This window comes from Malaclemys terrapin, chromosome 4, assembly GCF_027887155.1.
Source record: "Malaclemys terrapin pileata isolate rMalTer1 chromosome 4, rMalTer1.hap1, whole genome shotgun sequence".
Classification (NCBI taxonomy): Eukaryota; Metazoa; Chordata; order Testudines; family Emydidae; genus Malaclemys; species Malaclemys terrapin.
Genome location: NC_071508.1, coordinates 83,968,945 through 83,988,824, shown reverse-complemented (window position 1 = coordinate 83,988,824; position 19,880 = coordinate 83,968,945). Strand labels below are relative to the sequence as shown.

Genomic DNA, 19,880 nt, shown 5'->3' with positions numbered 1-19,880 from the left:
GCAGCAGTACAAGCTTCTTCACACCACTGCGTGTAGTGGCTCCATTTCTCCCCATAAAAGAAGAGTTAAGTCCTTGGCTTGTTTGCTCATCCTGTCAGTATACAGGTCTTTGGAGCTGTGCTCCAGCTCTGCTCCAGCTCCAGGCAAAAACCTGCAGCTCCACTGCTCCGTGCTCCAGCTCCGGGCTCCGCTCCAAAGCCCTGGTCAGTAATGTAGTCCATTAAACTGGTGGTTTCTGTGTTGCTGATATCTGTCCTTTGGGAACTGAGAAGACCCTTCCTCCAATACAGTTCATATAGACCACCAAGGAGCCTTCAGCTGATAACTTTCAGTCACAAACACTTCAGACCAGATTTGAACTAGTCACAGAAAGGTTAAAGATTAATTTTCCATTAACAGTCCTCTGAGTCATCCACTTCCCTAAAGGCAGCTGATCTCTTCCATGTAACATGAGGGTTGACATAGTTGAATATCACTCTACAGGATAGAATGAAGGTTGTAATTGTTGTACTTAAAATCTTAGAGATTAGTACTGGAAAAGATCTATTAGGTCATCTTATCTTCCACTTGTCCAATTCAGTGCAGCAAATTTCTATATGTGATATTACCCAGAGTCCCAGTAAAGGTTCTGTATCAGGACACCAGTAAGCACATAAGTCACTATAGGATCCAACTGGATGAATATGACTCAGAAAGACTCTTGCATAAGCTTCTACTGTTTAGCATCGCCTTGTATACACTGCTGAAGAAATCTCCAAACTACAAGACAAGTGGGGAACCAGGTCAAAAAAGAGAAAAACAGAAAAGCCAAAATACAAGCCCTACCTTCTGTCACTTTATATATTTTCTAGTATTTCATTGAGTTATGATGAACGTTACCCTGTTGATAGTCCTGGGACTGAAATACTCTGATTATCCGCTGGAGAGGTAAAATTAATGCAAGTACCCCTCGAATTAGCCTACCACTTTCTCATTCTTGAGCCTGTATAACCACATAGCGTGAGAGAATCGAGACCCATCATTCCTTGACTTCTTTTCTGAAGCTGCCAACAAGACTGTAAGTTATGATGTGAACATCTGTCCACTAGGAACTGTTTTGAGTTTATCCATCTATTTTACAAAGGTCAAGAAATATTGTTCAGATAGTAATGTTAAGTCTTGCAAACCCCCTTGTGCTTCTGGTCCATAGCACACACAGTCCACCAGATAATAGTCACTATCAAGCTAGGCTTGGTAGAAAGTGATTTAAAACGCTCTACAGCCCATTAAACAATTTTCTGAGCCATCTACACAACACACCCTGTCATCCTGGATACTAATCCACATGTGAGGGGATTCTCAGAAACTTTGATGGAATAGGGTCTGGCCAAACATGAATAATGTTCCAAACCAGTTACTGTAGCTGCAACAGGACGTTCCCTGGCATTTTTACCTTTAAATGTTTTAGTTGTACACAATGATGGTTAGCTGGTTGTTGAGATGAGTTGGCTTGTTCTACACTGATACATAATGTTCAACATTGCATTAGTTAACATGCTTGTTCACAGCCATATTCAGATAGAGTGAAATTTTGTAACATAGACCAGGCCTAAGACGGCTACTTGTAAATTTTCTTGAGTCTCGCTATCTTTCTCTGTAACAAAATGCTCCAACACTATGAACAACCTGCCATCAAATTGTTCCTAGTAATGTGGTTAATAAATCTTATTTTTATTTTCTACCCTGCCTGATATTTGCCTTGTAACTGATATAATAATTATTTGTCTGCATCATATTTAAGAGTCTCACCTTCCAGAGCATTTTGCAAAGGCTTGTTACTTTAGGTCTCTCTCACTAGGTATTTCTATGGTCCCCATCATTGCAGAACCAGTATCTGAGCATCTCATAAATGTTAATGTATTTATCCTAGCACCATCCCTGTGAGGCAGATAAATATTATCTCCATTTATAGTGGGGGAATTGTGGCACAGAGCAAGGAAGTGTGCCCAAAGTCACACAGTGTCAGAGTCTGTGGCAGTCAGGAACTGAAACCAGATCTCCTGAGTTCCTCTCCAGCACCTTAACTACAAAACTACTAGCCAGAATTGGTCTGACTTCATTAATGGAGCAGGCATGATAGCACCAACTCCACAGTGTAGGATCATTCTAAAGCAGTGGTTCCCAAACTTTAACAACCTGTGAAGCCCTTTCACTAAAATGTTAAGTCTCGCAAACCCCCTCCTAAAAATAAATATTTCCAGGGATTTTCTCCTTTACGTGAGTATAAATTATAAAAGCAGTGATCTTGGAAATATAAAATTTGTTTTTATGACATGCTTATTACACACAATTTATTAATTATTATTTATCATTACAGTATTTTTATTACATTATGAAAACGGCAACACTCCTCCAAGAGCTCACTGTCGTAGCTTGCATCACTTTGAATAAGCCTGTTATAAGACAAGGCTCCTATGTTTCATCAAGGAGTATCAGATGTGAAACAGCATGAAGGCATTTAAGAAGCCAACTCAAAGAGTTCCTCCTACACAAGCATTCAGGTCTTGAGCAGTCCAGACTCCAGGCAAACAACGCACGTTACAACAAAGCTTAAACTTGTTCTTCATAATAATTTTAAAAACAATACTAGCTGCCTATTTAATTTTAAAAACAGCAAAAAATATCTGCTTCCCTTTCCATTTCTTGTTAGGAGTCTTGAAGTTTAAGTCTCCTCAGTGTGATAGATATGCTTAGCTCTTGGAAGTCCAGTGGCTCCGTGCTGCTGGCCCCATGCTGCCTGGGGTCCCTAGGGACAGCTCTGTCCGCCATTAGGGAATTTTTTTCCTGAGAACCCCCTGTAACATTTCGCAAACCCACAGGGGTTCATGAACCCCAGTTTGGGAACCACTGTTCTAAAGGGATGTAATTTATGGACTCTGCAGCTATACATGGAACCCCAGAGCACATAATTTGGGCAAGTTGTGAATGGACAAGGTATTAACCAAAGATTCATGAAGAGGAGAGAAAGGACCTATAGTACCAGGCCACCTCTAGTACATATCAGGGGTTAGTGCCGAATTGCCATGCAATTCAACGAAAGCACAGCATATTCTTCAGTGCCTTTTCTAGTTTATTTTTAAATTAGCCAGTCATGGGTTCTTCCACCTCTTCAACTGGGAGATTATTCCACAGATCTTATACTTAGAACAGTCTAAATGTCTTTTTTGTCTAATTTTAGTTCACTCATTATATCATCCTAGACAATTCCTTTTATCCCAGCTATTCCCCCCCAAAACTGAAAGAAACATTATTCCCTATTTTCAAACAACAAGGCTAAAACGGTTAAATTTTAAATAATGATCAAGGAATTTTTTTTATTCATTTAAGTTTCAATATCATTACAGAAAATGTTATGGTACAGAGTTGTTTAACATTAGTTTTATTTCTTTGCTCATTTGATTTCCACATGAATGCTGGTAACATTAATATCTGTACAAGATCAGTCTTTGATTTTTTTTTTTTAGTTTTTAGTTCTGTACATCTTTAAATGTATTGGTTAAAAAGGCTGTCAGCACTTAAGGAAGCAATTTTTTTTGTTTGTTCAAATAAAAGGTATCCAGTTACTGCCCAAGAGTACTGAGCCAGGTGGCTGCTGGGCCGAGAGATATCCCTGAACGCGCAGCGAGGGGGGAAACCTCGGGGCTTGATCGGGTTCCCAGTGCAGCCACTCTGCTTTTGGCACTGTGCACATCAACACGAGATACAAGATAAAGAACAAGCAGAAGCTCTCTGTGAAGCAGTTATGAAGCATACTAATAAGGGAAATCCAAGTGTTGTCTACGCTAGTATAAATAAGCAGACAGCCTTGTTTTAAGAGCATAAGTAGTTGTATCTTAAAGATGAGAAAAAACACAAGTTCTGCAGGCACCTACTGCTGTCTACTAAAAGCTACTGCTATCAGAACTAGCATTGAACACACAAAGCAATTGCAAGAAAGGAAAAAGTTGCTTTGATATAATCAGAATAAATTTCTTTGTTAAGATTTGTTTTTTTAAAGTTTTTTTTAAAAGGTATTTATTTAAATTCCATTTGAAATATAGTTCAAGATGTTGACTATACTGATCAACTTTATCCAATTCAGAAAATCTAGCTGTGCCGTTGCATATTACAGGATACAGTCAATGATATGTGGACATGCATCAAAGCTTCACTCTTGCTGGTGACATCATAGCCTTCCGATGACCATGACGTCCACCACCTCGCCCTTGTGAAGCTCCACGTACTGCTCTGTCTTTGGAGGTAGCATCAACAGTCCATTGGCACTACGCATACTCATCAGACGACTGCTCATCTGATTCCCTAGAGCAGAATGAGAGAAAGATTGCGGTTAACAGTACTACTACCACAATACGCGAAGATGGAAAAAAGGGCTATTCTTAGGAGGAGAATCATAGAGCTAATTTAGTCATGGAGCATGGGGTCTGCATACTCAACGGACATATGGCAAATACCTACAGAGTACCCAGGAGAGAGAACTTTTTCCAGGTTCTCCAAACTTCCATTCACTCACTTGTCCTCCTTGCTATCCAAGCTCCCACATTTCTTCCCCTTACTACCCCACCTTTCCACTGATGTTCTCAAACCTTCCTGTTTTCAGATTGCCTTCCCACCAGTTTCCACTGACACCATAGTTATCTTACAATTTGTAAGTGTGTCTAATCCATTTCATACAATAACTAAAAACCTAGCACAATCTACATAATTCATCCGCTCATAAGAACTCAGAACTCCCACTTGACACCCTCAGACTTGCAATATGTTGTGAAAGTGAACAATTTCAGCTCTGCTGGACCAACTGTAAAGCAAAATACAGAGGCAAAAGTCCCGACAGAGAATACCCTGCCTTAGGCTTCTTGGTGTTCAAACCTAGGGACTGACAGTGAGAGCATTCCAGTTGGTATCAGCTGTCTGCCTGGAACATGAGAAAAGAGGTAGCGCATAAAATAACCAGGAACTAAACCATGTAAAGCTTTACAGATAAAAATCAACATCTTGAATTGCCCCTGTAAAAGTGGCTATTCAGTCTTTGGAATCAGAGGTGTAGAGCTCCATGTGCGAAATCTACCTATGTAAGCAGTGAGACACAATCAGTACTAACAAGTCTCCAGATAGTCTCCAAGGAAAGCTTCATGCAGGATGTATTGTTTTAAACCAATCCGGAGGTGACAAAAGCATGGGTAGCTGCAGCATGATCTACATCCATCTGAGAGAGAGGCAAGTTCAACTTACTAGCTACATGCCGATGGAAAAACTACTCAAGTACTGCTTCAACCTAGAAACCTAGGAGCAGCTGAGGATCGAACAGCACCCCCAGATTGCAAATCTGGTGTAAAAAGTGACCATATCCTCTTGATTGAGAGAATAGATACCACCCTCAGCTATCTCTACTGGATGTTTCTCCCATTCAGCTAGCAACATCTCTGTTTATTTGGCATTAAATTCAATCACCCAGCTCCCATCCATGCCCCAACTTGTATTTAGTAAATGTATGAGTGTGGAAGTGAGCATGTGAGGAAGTGCATGTCTATGAGTGAGCACAAACAAGTGTGAGTGAATGTTTATGCAAAAGAACGTGTAAATAGGCAGGCTGAGTGTATGCAAATGAATGTGTGTCAGGGAGCATGAAGGCAAGCAATTGTGTAAAAACTGGTGTAGGCTAGCAAGTCTGTGATCTACAGCATCAGTGAACTTGCATGTAAGTATGTGCAGGTGTGTGTGTGTGTGTGCAGGTGTATGTTAGCAAACATGCAGTTATAGGCATAAGTGTGTAAATATGTGTATGTATTTGTTTGTATGGTGGATGTTTGGGAGCCTGTCTGTGGGTGTGTCAGTCTACGTAAGTGGCTAACCTGTACTCTGTGCCCAAGGCAGTGGTTCTTGGTGATGCCAAGTCAGTATGCACCGATGGTATTCTGGGCGAGGATCCAATTTTACATCACATGATAACTGCAGGAGAAGCAAAGAGAGGAAGAAGATACAGGCTTTCATTCACATTTCATTAGACAAGCTAGACTTTATTCTGCTTTAGTCATCTGCAACAGGATTGTCAGCTCAGTTCTGACTGTAGAATATTTACTACTGGTGAAGGTTGGGTAAACTCACACAGCTAGTACATTTTATCCCAAGTTTACCTATCCACCTCTGGGGTGGAACACAAAAGATTTTGTAACTGCAGAGCAGCATTATATAACTGTTTAGGACTAGGACTGTAGAGTAATTTATGCAATTGAAATTGTAGGGAGAATTAAGATTGGCAGGAAGTAATTATCTCAACTGGATAAACCCAAGAGCTAATATTCCCTGCTACTGTCAAAAATTCCATGGGCAAGTCAAGTGGTCAGGACCTCAGGCTTACATCTCATTCGAAAGATGGTGCTTCAAACAGTGCAGCTCTCACTAATTACACTCTGTGGTATTGGTTGGGTATTGACTCAGAGGGAAGAGTGGCATCTAGTTAATCAACATCAACACTTCCTACAGCCCAATCCTTGTGAGATCTGATAGGATCCCTGGACAGAGTGGCATGACTGGTTAAGAGGCAGAAAGAATAGAGCTTGCTGTTGGGATCGCAGGTAGTGTTTGCAGCATTGACAGTTTACGAGTCCATAGATTTTTTCTAAACTGAGCAAATTCAAAACAGACTTCATTAAGAGGAGAGAAACATGGACACAACAGTGATTTTATAGACACTATCTCAAAACCTTCCTATTTTCATTCAACATTCTGATGTGAATAGAGAGGATTCTGATAGGTTAAGTAAGTTGGGCTGACTATATGTTTCCTGCATCTCTAGGTAATCCTTCTACACAAACTTAACAGCTGAGAAAAGCTTAACAGAAATCCCCTTTGCTTCCCCCCTTTTTCTTTTCATCATTTCAGTCCATGTGCGTGAACTCACCACATCCTGTGCCCTCCCACAGGCAGCTCTTCCTGCAATTGTCTGAGCTACTCTTTCAGGCACTGCCTTTCTTATGCTCTTATACTATGTCTCTGACCTTCCTACTATTACTCAAAATTCTGGTAAAAAAAGTCCTTCCTCACCCCACCCCACCCCACCCCACCCCATCCCACCGCCATAGTTCTGGGCTTTGGACAGTCAGTTCTTTCAAATGTAACGTCAATATGACTCAGCAGAACATTTCTTGATATCAATGACCTTTAAACATTTTAGTACATTATGTAAGCTGCAAGCTTATGGGTGTCAGCTTGGAACACCAGCTAGGATTGCTTTTCTTATCCTTCTTGGATTAGACATCAATGCAGTACTTTTTGACTTGCTTCAGTATTACTTAGTGGACCATGTACATCTTCAGAGGTGCCCTATGCACAGCTGGTACATCCAATGAAATGGCAGCACTTCATAAAAACACTGCCATGTTCTACAATTACACAGTACCTACAGAAAATTCCAGCCTGGAAGAGTTTAGCCCCCTTCCAAATCCAGAAATTGGCTGGAGGAATGAGCTAGAGGGAAAGCCAGCTGCTTATGAAATGCATAAGAGTTAAATGGCCTCCATTGCTCAGTGAGTTGCAACCTGCACTGTCAAGAACATGCATGGATGAGACTGATATTACCCACTATTCAAAGTAAAGGGTCTGGGAAAAATGAAACAGAGATGCAGCAATGTGTAAGTGAAAAACGGATCCATCTTGCAGTGATTTCAGGAGCTAAAATGATCATTAAATGAAGCTAGGAATGATGTTAAATGAGCAAATTTGCAAGTATGTGGATGGGCTGGTTTGATAGGCCTAACAGGACTAGCTGGACTGTTATGCAGGAAACTGGGATTTGCTTGATTCCTTGATCCAGTCTCCTCTTTCCCTGGGCTGACAGTAGCTTGGAAGAGGCATGGTGGAAATTTTACACTCAGCCCTGGGATTGGGGAGGAGACTGGAGAAAGGGCCTCCAATAGCAACCTCTAAGCCAACCCTAAACTATTCCCTTCTCAGTGTAAACACCCATTACATCTTTTCAGGCAATTGTCTTATGACCTTTAGTTTTTGTTTAATCAAATTCAATCTATATTTAGCTTTTTAAAATCTTTCCAAATCATTTACCTTTAGTCATCTGATCTATTCTCTGCTGTTAATTCCCTTCAATTTATCATCATATCTCTAGTGCTGAAATATCCAAAGTTAGTCAGAGTATGGGGGGGAGGGGGAGTGGGGCAGGCTCACTGAGCCTGTCAGACAGCAGGATCTCAAATATATTTTTCAAATATCCTATATTTGAAAGTCCTTACCCTGGCTTTGATAATGGTGGGCCGAGGATCCAGGATGCCTTGCATTTTCCTCAGTGCTGGGACAACAAAGAGATTGCAGGTGACAACAGCTGATACAGGATTTCCTAGAGAGAAAAACCCAACAGTAGTTCACATGTGAGTAATTCTGAGTTAAGATGTGAAATGATGAAATAATCTCACATTTCCATAGCAACTTTCATCCTAAAGGATTCCAAAGAGCTTTTCACACTATATACACAGGAAAAACTTCACTTAAATCTGGAGTGGCATATGGCAGTTGTTAAGCAGTACACAACTTTACTACTCAGGAGTTTAGGACAAGAAGTGAAGCAGAATATTGTAGTCAACTGAAACTGAAAGGGAAATTTAGGGCCACAGAATGTAATTTATCAGATTATAATTCAGACTAGACATTGGAATAATAACTGTACTCTTGTAAAAAGTGTCATGGGATCTTTAATGACCGCACATGCTCAGATTCTTCAGGTATTAATTGGGAAGTTGGTTTTTGGCAGTATAATGCTCCCTAATATCATGCCAGCAAATTGTTTTAGTACTAATTCAGAGGGACTAGCACCAGCTACTGATATTTAGTATTGACAGAGCGAAGAGTACCACCTACTTTTTACAAACAACACTTCGGCTGTCCTTGGTTACAACTCTAATAATATACATTATACAATTAGGTAAATGCTCTTCTCATCTATCACCTGAAAACAATCAATACAGGAGAGAAAGAAACCCTAAGCACATATCTAAAAAAAAAAAAAAAAAATCACTATCTCATGAAGAAGTGCAGTTCTTTTGTGGTCACAAACGCATGCAAGGTAAACAGAGTAAAGCAAGTTCTTCCTAGCTTCAGAATATGCAGCTTCCTGTCCACACTGCTAATGCAACACTGAGGGTAGGTCTATACTACCGCTTAAGTCCATGTGACTTATATCTCTCAGGGGTATGAAAAAGACACCCTGCAGCCATGCAAGATATATCAACCTGAGCACTGTCCACACTGACACTTTGGCCTGGTCCACACTAACCCCCCACTTCGAACTAAGATACGCAAATTCAGCTACGTTAATAACGTAGCTGAATTAGAGGTACCTTAGTTCGAACTTACCGCGGGTCCAGACGTGGCAGGCAGGCTCCCCCGTCGATGCCGCGTACTCCTCTCGCTGAGCTGGAGTACTGGCGTCGACGGTGAGCACTTCCGGGATCAATTTATTGCGTCTAGACAAGACGCGATAAATTGATCCCAGAAGATCGATTGCTTACCGCCAGACCCGGAGGTAAGTGTAGACCTACCCTATGTCAGCACATGCAGCTGCACCAATGAAACGCTTCTAGTGTATACCTGCCCTCATTCTGTGCATATTGATTTCAAAGAGATACAGTGAAGAGAGGCAGTAATGCCCTCTTTTGGTTCACACACCTTGAGCATGCAGTGTTGTTGTAGCTGTGTTGGTCCCAGGATATTTACTCCTGGAGAAATTCTGAGCCACTGCGCATGTGCAGAATTTATGTCCCCCACAAATTTCTTTGCTTCCCTGCAGAAAAATGACTTTCTGACAGGGAAGCAAAGGGAAGCCACAAGAGCGGTCATGCGACTGTTCCCAGCAGTGTGTTTTGGGTGCCCAGGGCAGCTGGCAGAAAGGTAAATCACTGTGGGGCAAGGGGTGGGACTGGGGAAGACCCGGCTGGTGGCTCCTACTCTGGGCCAGGCTCAGTTGCCAGTCCCTGGGCTAGGGAGGATGGGACTTTCTCTTCCCGTGCATGGCATCCGGGGCCATGACCCACACCCAGATTTCTCTCCTGGCTGTAGGAAGCTCTGCACACTCCCCCCCCCCATGCTTCCTGCATCCATCACTCCTCAGCTGCAGGGGGAGGGATCACTGTACAGGGAGCTGCTCCCCCATCCACCCAACCCCTGTGCATCCAGACCCCCTGATGAGCCCCCTCCCTCTGCACCCGGACCACCCCAATAAGCTACTTGTGCCTGAATCCCCATCCTACCGAGCCCCAACCAGCTATACCTGGATCCCCACCCCACTGAGTCCCCCAGCATCTGGACACCCCCCCACACCCTCACCCCCTGCCAAGTTCTATCCCCAGACCTAGACCCGCCCCCCCTGCTGAGCACCAACCACCTTCACCTGGACCCCCTGCAGAATCTCATTACCGTTGCACACAGAAACCCCCCCAACAAGCATCTATGCATCCAGATCCCTTCCACACCCAGATCCCCCACTGAGCCACCTGCACCAGACTGCCCCACACAGAACGTTCTCAACCCACACGTGGATCACCCACACTAAGCCTCTTCACACTTGGATCCTGCCTTGCTGAGCCTGTCCACCTGCACCTGGCACAGAGGGGCAGGGTTTTGGGGTGCTTCTGGGGCAGGCCAGGTCCTTGTGTTGTGTCAGGGTTGGGTGCGGCCTCACCGCTGAGTCTGTGTCTCAGGAGGGAGCTGCCTAGTGATCTCTCACCTCTGTGCAGCCAGTGGCCTGTGCTCCCCAATGCCATGCTGGAGCCTCCAAATTTATTTGACAAATAAAATTTGCAGTATTTTAAAGTATTGTGCGCAGATTTTTTATTTTTTTGATGCAGAATGCCCTTAAGAGTAAATATTAGAGAGACAAGGTGGGTCCAATAAAAGATATTACCTCATGCATCTTGCCACAGCTTGAGGATGACAAATAAGACTACAGTTCTGTGACATATTCTGGGACTGTCTAGTTTTTGTCTATATTAGTGGTACGTCAGATTCTGTGATTTAACTAACACAGATATTCCTGCAGAGAATATCCATTGGGAGGGTGGGGAAATAGGCGGAAAGGAAACTGCACTATATTATTTAAAAAGACAAAGGAAGTCTCTGGATAGAACAACTGTAGGTCCTGTGCTCCATCACATAGTTAGACAGAGGTAAGAACTCTCTAGCATACCCTCAAATAAACCCTTTGCTGAATAAAAATTGGTGGGAATATCTCAAATGTTTTGTGCTTAGGAGAGCAAGTGCCAGGCCTCTGACCTTCATGAGGCATACTGGTTTTGTTTTATGGATCTCTGTACCTGTGGAGAGCAACAAAAATCATTACAAAAATACCTTACCTGGCAGTGCAAAGATTATTTTTCGTACACCATCAATATCCAAAGTTGCAAATGTTGTTGGCAGGCTAGGGGGAAAGAAAGTTGTTAATAAATACACTGAACTCGTATCTAACGTGGCTGTGCTATTATAATGTATAGATTACCTTCCATTCCTTTCAAAATCTGAAATTTTCCTTCTTTCCTTTATTGTCACTGCCTTTTTAACGCTTAGAGCACTGTGGGCATAATCATCCTCATTACGCTGTGTTGAAGAACTTAAGCTGATTAAATTCACCTCCTTGCCCTCATCCCTCCCTCTCTCCCAACAATCACCTTAACCTGCTCCTCAAATGCTAATCCTTCTCCCTAGTAACCAAATCTCCTCCCAGCTTCCTGACCTCGTGCTAATACCCATTCCTCCTAAATTGTTCTAGTATTATTAATACTTAATCATATTGTAGTAGCCCATAGAATCCCAATGAAGGACTGATTACTCTAACTATACAACTCCCACTGCCGCTCTGGATTTCTCTCTTCTTGCTGACTCTTGTCTCAATTCCTTGAGCCTCTGGGCAGCCACTCTCAAATGACCCAGCCCCTAGAGTACTAACTCAAACACAATCTCACCTCCCATACTATTAACTACACGGAGTTTCCAGGTGTCATCCACCTGGGACCTGCTTAGTGTTCCAAGGGTTAAGGACTTGCCAAATGCCTTCATTCTATTTAGAAAAAGTGCTGCTGCTACAACAGGTATTTTCTGTTTTTCATACCTGTTTTTTATTATTAAGAACTAGCCAGCCAGCCAGCCAACCAACCAACCAACCAGCCCTGCACCAGCTTTAGCCACAATCAGAATTTAGAATCCTGAACTACCTAGTTTGTAAACAAACCACCCTCAATAGTTATTGAGACAAGGAGCTGAGAAAAGACTCCATAGTCTTGGATTTGAAGAAAAGAATTCTCTGCTCCCAGAAGACCCACATTTTTCAGTGGATCCACAGAGCACAGTACCAGCACTACAGTGAAGTAGTGGTGAGGCAGAAGCAGTACATTCTGTGTGTTTATATATAAAACAAGCACATAAAACATCCTGCATCGCCTCAGAATTCCTATATGCAACATTTAGACAACAAGGAGCATTACAACCTAGATCCTACTCCATCCTCCTCTTATTTAAAAGCTCCTTGTTGTACCAATATAGGTGATGTGAATTCTGAAGTGAAGTGGAATGCTTAATGAGCATATCAACAACCAGAATGTCCATCCATTTCCCAGCTGCTTCATAGCAAAGCTGGTGTCTGAGCTCTGGCAATATATTTAGGGCTCTGCACATTTTTTAATGTGTTGATTTTTTCCCTGTGATTTCCAACATAGAAATATCTGTTGCTAATCAGCAGTAAGCTTTCAATTCTGGTTAAATTCACTAGCAATGGTAAGGACTGATTTAATTAGGGTTGATACTACTTCCTTCCCATATCCAACTACCCAATGGTTTATATTAGGTTTTAAAATAGCATCTCTACCAAAACAGAACAAAACCCACGTGTAGCAGATTTGGCACAATCTCCATCGTAGACTCCATCAGAGCCACAAAATTAAAAATATTTCTTACCCTGGTTTCATAAAAACTCTGCCAAAGTGAATCTGTGCATGAAGGTCAATGTCCAGCACCTGTTTAAGATAGTCCTGTTTACATTAAGAAAAATAAAAAAAAATATTAAAGTAACATCAAAGTTGTTTACAGTGGTTTACAGCATCAAAGATGTCATGTACATGGAGGCCCTGTTTAAAGTGTTATAAACTAGTAGGGAATTTCCAGTACTAGAAAGGAGTAACTTGCAGAAAGATGGGTGAGGAAGAGGGAGCTATAACTCTTTTAGACTCTGAACATGCAATTGACTCAGTGTGGATACAGGGATCCTTGCCCAGTCAACTGCAGTACTGGCATCTTCAAAGTGTCCAAAGATATTCACTACAGGAAATTTTTAATGCCAGCTTGTGAAATCTGGTGCATACATTCCAAAGACAAAAACATTTTTCTTGATAAGTCAGGGCTAAGACTCAAACCGAATAAAACTACTTTTCTTTCGAGACTGTAAATTAGCTACTAGTGGAATTCAGTGATCAGCCAGTACCTTTCAGAACTAGGATGCACTGTAGACCTCAAAGTCTCTCAAAAGGTCACTGTAGTTTTTTGCAGTGTTATTGTAGCCACATTGGTCCCAGGATATCAGAAAGAAAAAGTGGGTGAGGTAGTATCTTCTATTGGACCAACTTCTGCTGGTGACAGAAGTTGGTCCAATAAAAGATATTACCTCACCCACCTTGTCACTATAGTTTTTGTAATTTCTTGGGGACATCATATAATTCACAGCTATAGGTTATTTAACTAAAGTTTCTGTAAGAGGGAAATTAGTGAGCCTACACTTTCTGTGCGTTGGTTCAAGTTAAATTATTTTGGATCAACACAATCAATCCATTAGATCAAAAAGTCCGGAATTCCTTATGCTGTCTCTCTGTTGATAATAGCTGTGCTCACAGATGTGTATCATAACTGAAAATAACAAGCCTATATAAGTTTATTTCTATTAGACTCCATGCATCTTAAATTAGGTTATCACCTGCAAGAAATGTCAGTAAAGAGAGACTTTAGAAGCAATGAACCCGAGGTCCCTACGCAGATTTCTGACTTTTTTTCTTAAATCTATTTTGTCCAAAGCTGTGACCCTTTTTCTGTCATGACACAAATTCTTGATTGTTGACTCCATTAAGTCCTTGTCTTTAATTTGCCATCTAAATTCTCCTTAAGATGTCTTCAGATATTTCATGAACACTACCAAGAGTCCAATATAAAAAGGATGGATGCCTCAAGGAATTGGTAATGAGATATGGAGCCTTTCAGCTTTAGGCTACTGTCTCAAATGCAGTCTAGATGAGGAGTGAGCAAAAATTATTGGCATCCAAAGGCTGTTCAGATACCTTTGTGAAATGAAGTGGTGGTCTCAATTCAGTTCCTAGTGGCCATGTGTCTGCATGACACCACTGTTCTAAAAATTCATGGATCAATCAACACTTCCCTTTCTGATCACAGTTCCAGGGCCACTGACTGTGGACTTTACAGGGCCTGAAAGTAATTTTTACTGGTCCAACAAAATGTTTCTAGTTCTCCCTTAATGCAAGATACTAGCCTTTTGAAGAGAGGATCTGCTCAGAAAACTGACTCTAAAAATGGAACCATTGAGCTTACTGTTTATCATCTCTCAGTGACTCCATATAAAATCTGCTCTGTTACACCTAGATAAATGTTTATTTTAACTGCCATTCATGCAAACACAACCTGGGATAAAAAAGTCAATTTGATTTTTTTCCTTCTCATATGTCACCACAAGTTTTAAAGGTTCTCCAGGCCCATTTATGCCCTTTGTGACATCTGTCTTCACTGATTTTGCACAGGTACTACCAACTGCAACTTAGCAAACAATTCTGTTGATGATTCACAAGAAGGCAAATAATCCAGCTCACTGTCTTTTATGTGTGCTGTCTCTGCAGAGGTAAGAGGAATAAAACACAACAAAAACTATTTTAAGGTCAGCAGATATAGCTCTGATACACTCAGAGAACAAATCTTTCAGTAAGAAGGAGCCAGTTTTACACATTCACTTGCAGAGTAGTTTGCACTGCTACTACCCACATTTTATACTCTATGGATAAAAATAAGTCTTCAGTCTTCAGATGCTGTTAATCCAGCACCTTTCACAAGCACTAAATTTATATGATCACTCCTTAAATGAAAACTAGATACAAGATGATTTTGGAAAGGGCTGATTCCAACAACACTTAGAATCTTCCCAGCAATATCACATACCCACTATAGTATTGAAACAAAAGCATAAAAGAAGGACAGTATTAAAATTATTTTTTTAATTAATCCACCAGCGCTGGGTCCAGGGACCTGGAATGTCCTGGTAATAATCATGAATACATTAGCAGTTGCCATCAGGAACTCCTGACCTCATGCCTGGTATTCTTATTGCAATGTAGCAACCATGCTTCAGCTTATACCTTTTCACCCATGGACACGCCTCCTGATGTGATGATAACGTCTGCACGGCTGATACCCTCATTCAGTGCATTCAGTAAATCATCTGGGCTGCAAGAAAATCAAAGCAAAGAGATTAATGAACAGAGAAATATTTTTAGGTACTGGATAAAGTAAAACATAAATAGATCTTTGCACACTCAAAATATAAGGTAATCATAGAATTGTAGGACTGGACGGGAGCTCAAACGGTCATCTAGTCCAGCGGTTCTCAACTTTTCCAGACTACTGTACCCCTTTCAGGAGTCTGATTTGTCTTGTATACCATAAGTTTCACCTCACTTAAAAACTACTTGCTTACAAACTCAGGCATAAAAATACAGCACACTATTACTGAAAAATTGTTTACTTTCGCATTTTGTCTCTATGAAATTTTAGTTTATACTGACTTTGCTACTGCTTTTTATGTAGCCTGTTGTAAAACTAGGCAAATATCTAGATGAGTTGATATATCCCCTGGAAGACCTCTGTGTCCCCACACTGATCTAGTCCAGTCCCCTGCACTCATGGCAGGACTAAGTATTATCTAGACCATCTCTGACAGGTGTTTGTCTAACCTACTCTTAAAAATCTCCAATGATGGAGATTCTACAATCTTCCTAGGCAATTTATTCCAGTGCTTAATCACCCTGACAGTTAGGAAGTTTTTCCTAATGTGCAACCTAAATCGCCATTGCTGTAATTTAAGACCATTGCTTCTTGTCCTATCGAGAGGTTAAGGAGAACAGTTTTTCTCCTGCCTCCTTGTAACGACCTTTTATGTATTTGAAAACTATTATCATGCCTCTCTCAGGCCTTGGCTACACTTGTAAGTTACAGCGCTGTAAAGCCTCCCCCAGCACTGTAACTCACTCCCCGTCCACACTGGCAGGGCACTTGCAGCGCTGTATCTCCCTAGGTACACCACTGCAGGTACTCCACATCTCCGAGAGGAATAACAGCTGCAGCAGAGTGGCTACGACTCACGGGTGTGAGTGTAAACGCTTGTAGCGCTGTACTAATCACCTTGTCAAGTGGCCAATCCTCTCCATTGTTGTGACCGGCTGCAGGAATGCGTAAGTGCCGGTTTCAAAGCTCGTACCACAGAGAAAAGCAAACAGTTTGCAGCTTGCTTTGAGTGAGTAAATGAATGAGCAGGGGGCCGGGAGTTGGGAACTTGCAAAATAGAGAGCTGACATGCTCCAAAAAGCACTCTTTCTCCCCCCACACTCCCTGTCACAATCCACTCCCGCCCCCCCGTTTTGAAAAGCACGTTGCAGCCCCATGAATGCTGGGATAGCTGCCCATAATGCACCGCTCCCAACACAGCTGCAAATGTTGCAAGTGTGGCCACACCACTGCGCTGGCAGCGGTCAGTGTGGACAGACTGCAGTGCTTTTCCCTACTCAACTGTACGAAGACAGGTTTACCTCACAGCGCTGTACAGCTGCAAGTGTAGCCAAGGCCTCAGTCTTCTCTTCTCCAGATTAAACAAACCCAATTTTCTCAATCTTCCCTCATAGGTCATGTTTTCTAGACCTTTAATCATTTTTGTTGCTCTTCTCTGGACTTTCTACAATTTTTCCACATCTTTCCTGAAATGTGGCACTCAGAAGTGGACACAATACTATAATTGAGGTCTAATCAGCGTTGAGTAGAGCGGAAGAATTACTTCTTGTGTCTTGCTTACAATATTCCTGCTAATACATCCCAAAATAATGTTTGCTTTTTTTTGCAGTAGTGTTACACGATTCTCTGTTTTCTTTCATAGGACTGCACACCCTTCTTAAGTAGATAAGCCAGGTTTACTCATGAGCAAGTGATCTAATCAAACACCAGGTAATTTGATTCAGTTCTGGCCAAGAGGTCTATGAAGATCATTGTTAGAGGTATATAAATGTGCAAGACTAGAGCAATAGGGGGCACTACAGGTTAGGACTGAGGTGTACTGGCAGAACAGCAAAAGGGGCTCTGGCACTGGAAAAGCAAAATGACCTTCAGGTTAGGATTTAGGTGCATTGGAACAGTTGCTTGTGGGAAGTTTACATAGTGCCTCACCACACTTTGCCAGGCTCTAGTCCACGCTATTAGTCTCCCATTGTCATGAGCAATAAATCCATTCATAAAGATTAAAAAAGGTGAGAGTGATCCCTTTGTTTGGTCCTCAGCACATTGTCTAAAGTCAATCCCAATTTCCCAAGCTTTTTCGCTAGTTTTATTCCACAGTCAACCAAGGGAAAGTAGGGCTGTCACCTGACATAACATACACTAGAATAGATACATATTCAGACACGAAGCCCTTCAAACAGGGATAAATACTTTGCATCCTATGTTGAAGTAGAGATTCAGACTGATGCAGAATCAGGAATACACTGTATTTAATGGTGAAAATACTGTAAATGGGGCTGAGTAATGGAAGGCCCCTTAATAACATATCTAACCAATCCCTTCTTCACTATCATGCTGACATCTTATTTTTTGAAAAATAAACATTTATTATTAAATATCCAAACTTTCATCTTCAAAGCTGAGTGACATGGATTAAAATAAATTAAAATAGTTCCAAGCCATCTATCCTTTCTACTCTTTATATAGTTGTACACCAGAGATCCAAGGATGCTGTTGCAAACTGCAGGAGGCCACAGTGACCTACTACCCACCAGTCATTACACACAACTAAAGGGTAGACCCATTCACTGACTAGGAAATTTCACAGGCAATACTGTTTGGCGTGGGTGGAGGTTGGGTGTGCAGGAAAATGGTCAGGGGCTGATAAATAACAGACATTGGTAAGAAAGAGTTGTACTTTGCCAATATAGGGGGAACATTATCTGAAATAACCAGCCCTTCCAGTATATGGCTGACTCCGATTATGAGCAAATTAGTGTATCATCCAGTACATGGCATTAAGTCAATTGCCCCTTATAGTACATAGCAGATAAAACATAGTGGCACTGACCAAAAAAATCCAACAACAACAAAAAACCCTACAAAGTTAACATAAAATAAACACTAGAATAATTTTTCTCCAATATATTACATTCAAACTCTTTTCCCTTAAACTTCTGCAAACAGATGATCTAACCCACTCCATTTTTCTGGTGTTTTGTTTATGTAGGATTTCCATTCAACACTCCACAACGAACTGTAGTGTTTAGCAATCTTCAGGATCAGATTTTTCATCTGTTATTGACTGAAAATGACTGTTCTCATGTTCAAAAGCATAAATTTAGAGCAGGTGTTCCCAGTTTCTGTTTCTGAGCCCCCAAACTACCCACATTTTCCTCCCAAGGCCATGTTTCCCAGAATTCATTGCATGTTACACAGAAAGGACCAGAAATGCAGTTCTCTTGCTGTTCTGTACTCACAACTTTGGCTGCTTTCCCCTTCCAACAAAGGTCTATATTCCTGCTCACCTTCGCATTCCTCCCAAAGTCGTGAGGGGCTGCTTATCTCGTACTGCTCCAAATGTCTTTGGGGCTAATGGTGGAACTCACAGCAGCCCTTCAGCCTCAGAACTCCTCCTTCTCCCTCTTTCTGAAAACCATGGCTGAGCAGCTCCCCTGTTTTAGAGCTTACAGTGTGGACACTTACTGAGCCTGAGCACTGCACAGACCCAGGGCTGGCTCCAGGCACCAGCTTGCCAAGCAGGTGCTTGGGGCGGCCACTCTGCAGAGGGGCGGCATGTCAAACTATTCGGTGGCAATTCGGCGGACGGTCCCTCACTCCCCCTCAGAGCCAAGGAGCTCCCGCTGAATTGCCGCCGCAGATCGCGATCGCAGCTTTTTTTTTTTTTTTTTGGCGCCGCTTCGGGTGTCAAAAACCCTGGAGCTGGCTCTGCACAGACCTCATAGGTGAACACATGGGATATGTCTATACTGCAGCTGGGAGTGAGCCTCCCAGCTCAGGTAGGCAGACTCCTGCTAGTGGGGCTTGAGCTGGCGCACTAAAAATAGCAGTGTGGACACCGCTGCTCTGGCAGAGACTGGGACTGTCAGCTATTGCTGCAACCTCTTTCTGTCTATTACTGTTCAGCTACTATTATATTGATGAATAAAACAGAAGATGCCCAGTCTGCATTAAGAAAAGTACAGTTACCATGAGAAGCTAAGAGAAGGGGATTCCTGTTTGTCTATATATCCATTCTACAGAAAAACAACATGTAGAGAATGCACAGGCAAGCACTCAAAACTTGGCAAATACAAAAATAAGAGTGCACGAGTAACCTTAACTTTGCCTCCTTCTGCATATATATTGTAATACTGTATTTAATTATTTGATAATTATATTTCTGTAGTGGTAGTGCCCAAAATACGTTTGGGAGCGTACAAACATATAGGAAGGGACAATCCCTGTCAAGGTCTGCTGTTTCTAGAGGCATCTGCTGGAATCCGTGGTTCAAGTGTGGGTCTGGGAGTTTTGGGAAT

General features: G+C 41.9%; 1 protein-coding gene across 6 annotated transcripts in view; it reads right to left on the bottom strand.

Moving 5' to 3' along the window:
* Positions 1 to 3,321: 3,321 nt before the first annotated feature.
* The window catches only part of GPHN (gephyrin), a 453,097-nt gene continuing 436,538 nt past the window's right edge, over positions 3,322 to 19,880 (bottom strand). For all 6 annotated transcript variants that reach the window (XM_054026831.1, XM_054026833.1, XM_054026832.1 and 3 more), the window contains 6 exons: positions 15,438 to 15,525; positions 12,988 to 13,061; positions 11,394 to 11,458; positions 8,283 to 8,386; positions 5,889 to 5,985; positions 3,322 to 4,338 (listed from right to left, as the gene is read on the bottom strand). In XM_054026831.1, the coding sequence (XP_053882806.1) occupies positions 4,205 to 4,338; positions 5,889 to 5,985; positions 8,283 to 8,386; positions 11,394 to 11,458; positions 12,988 to 13,061; positions 15,438 to 15,525 (562 nt within the window). In that variant the 3' untranslated portion in view covers positions 3,322 to 4,204. The remainder of the gene's footprint in view (positions 4,339 to 5,888; positions 5,986 to 8,282; positions 8,387 to 11,393; positions 11,459 to 12,987; positions 13,062 to 15,437; positions 15,526 to 19,880) is intronic.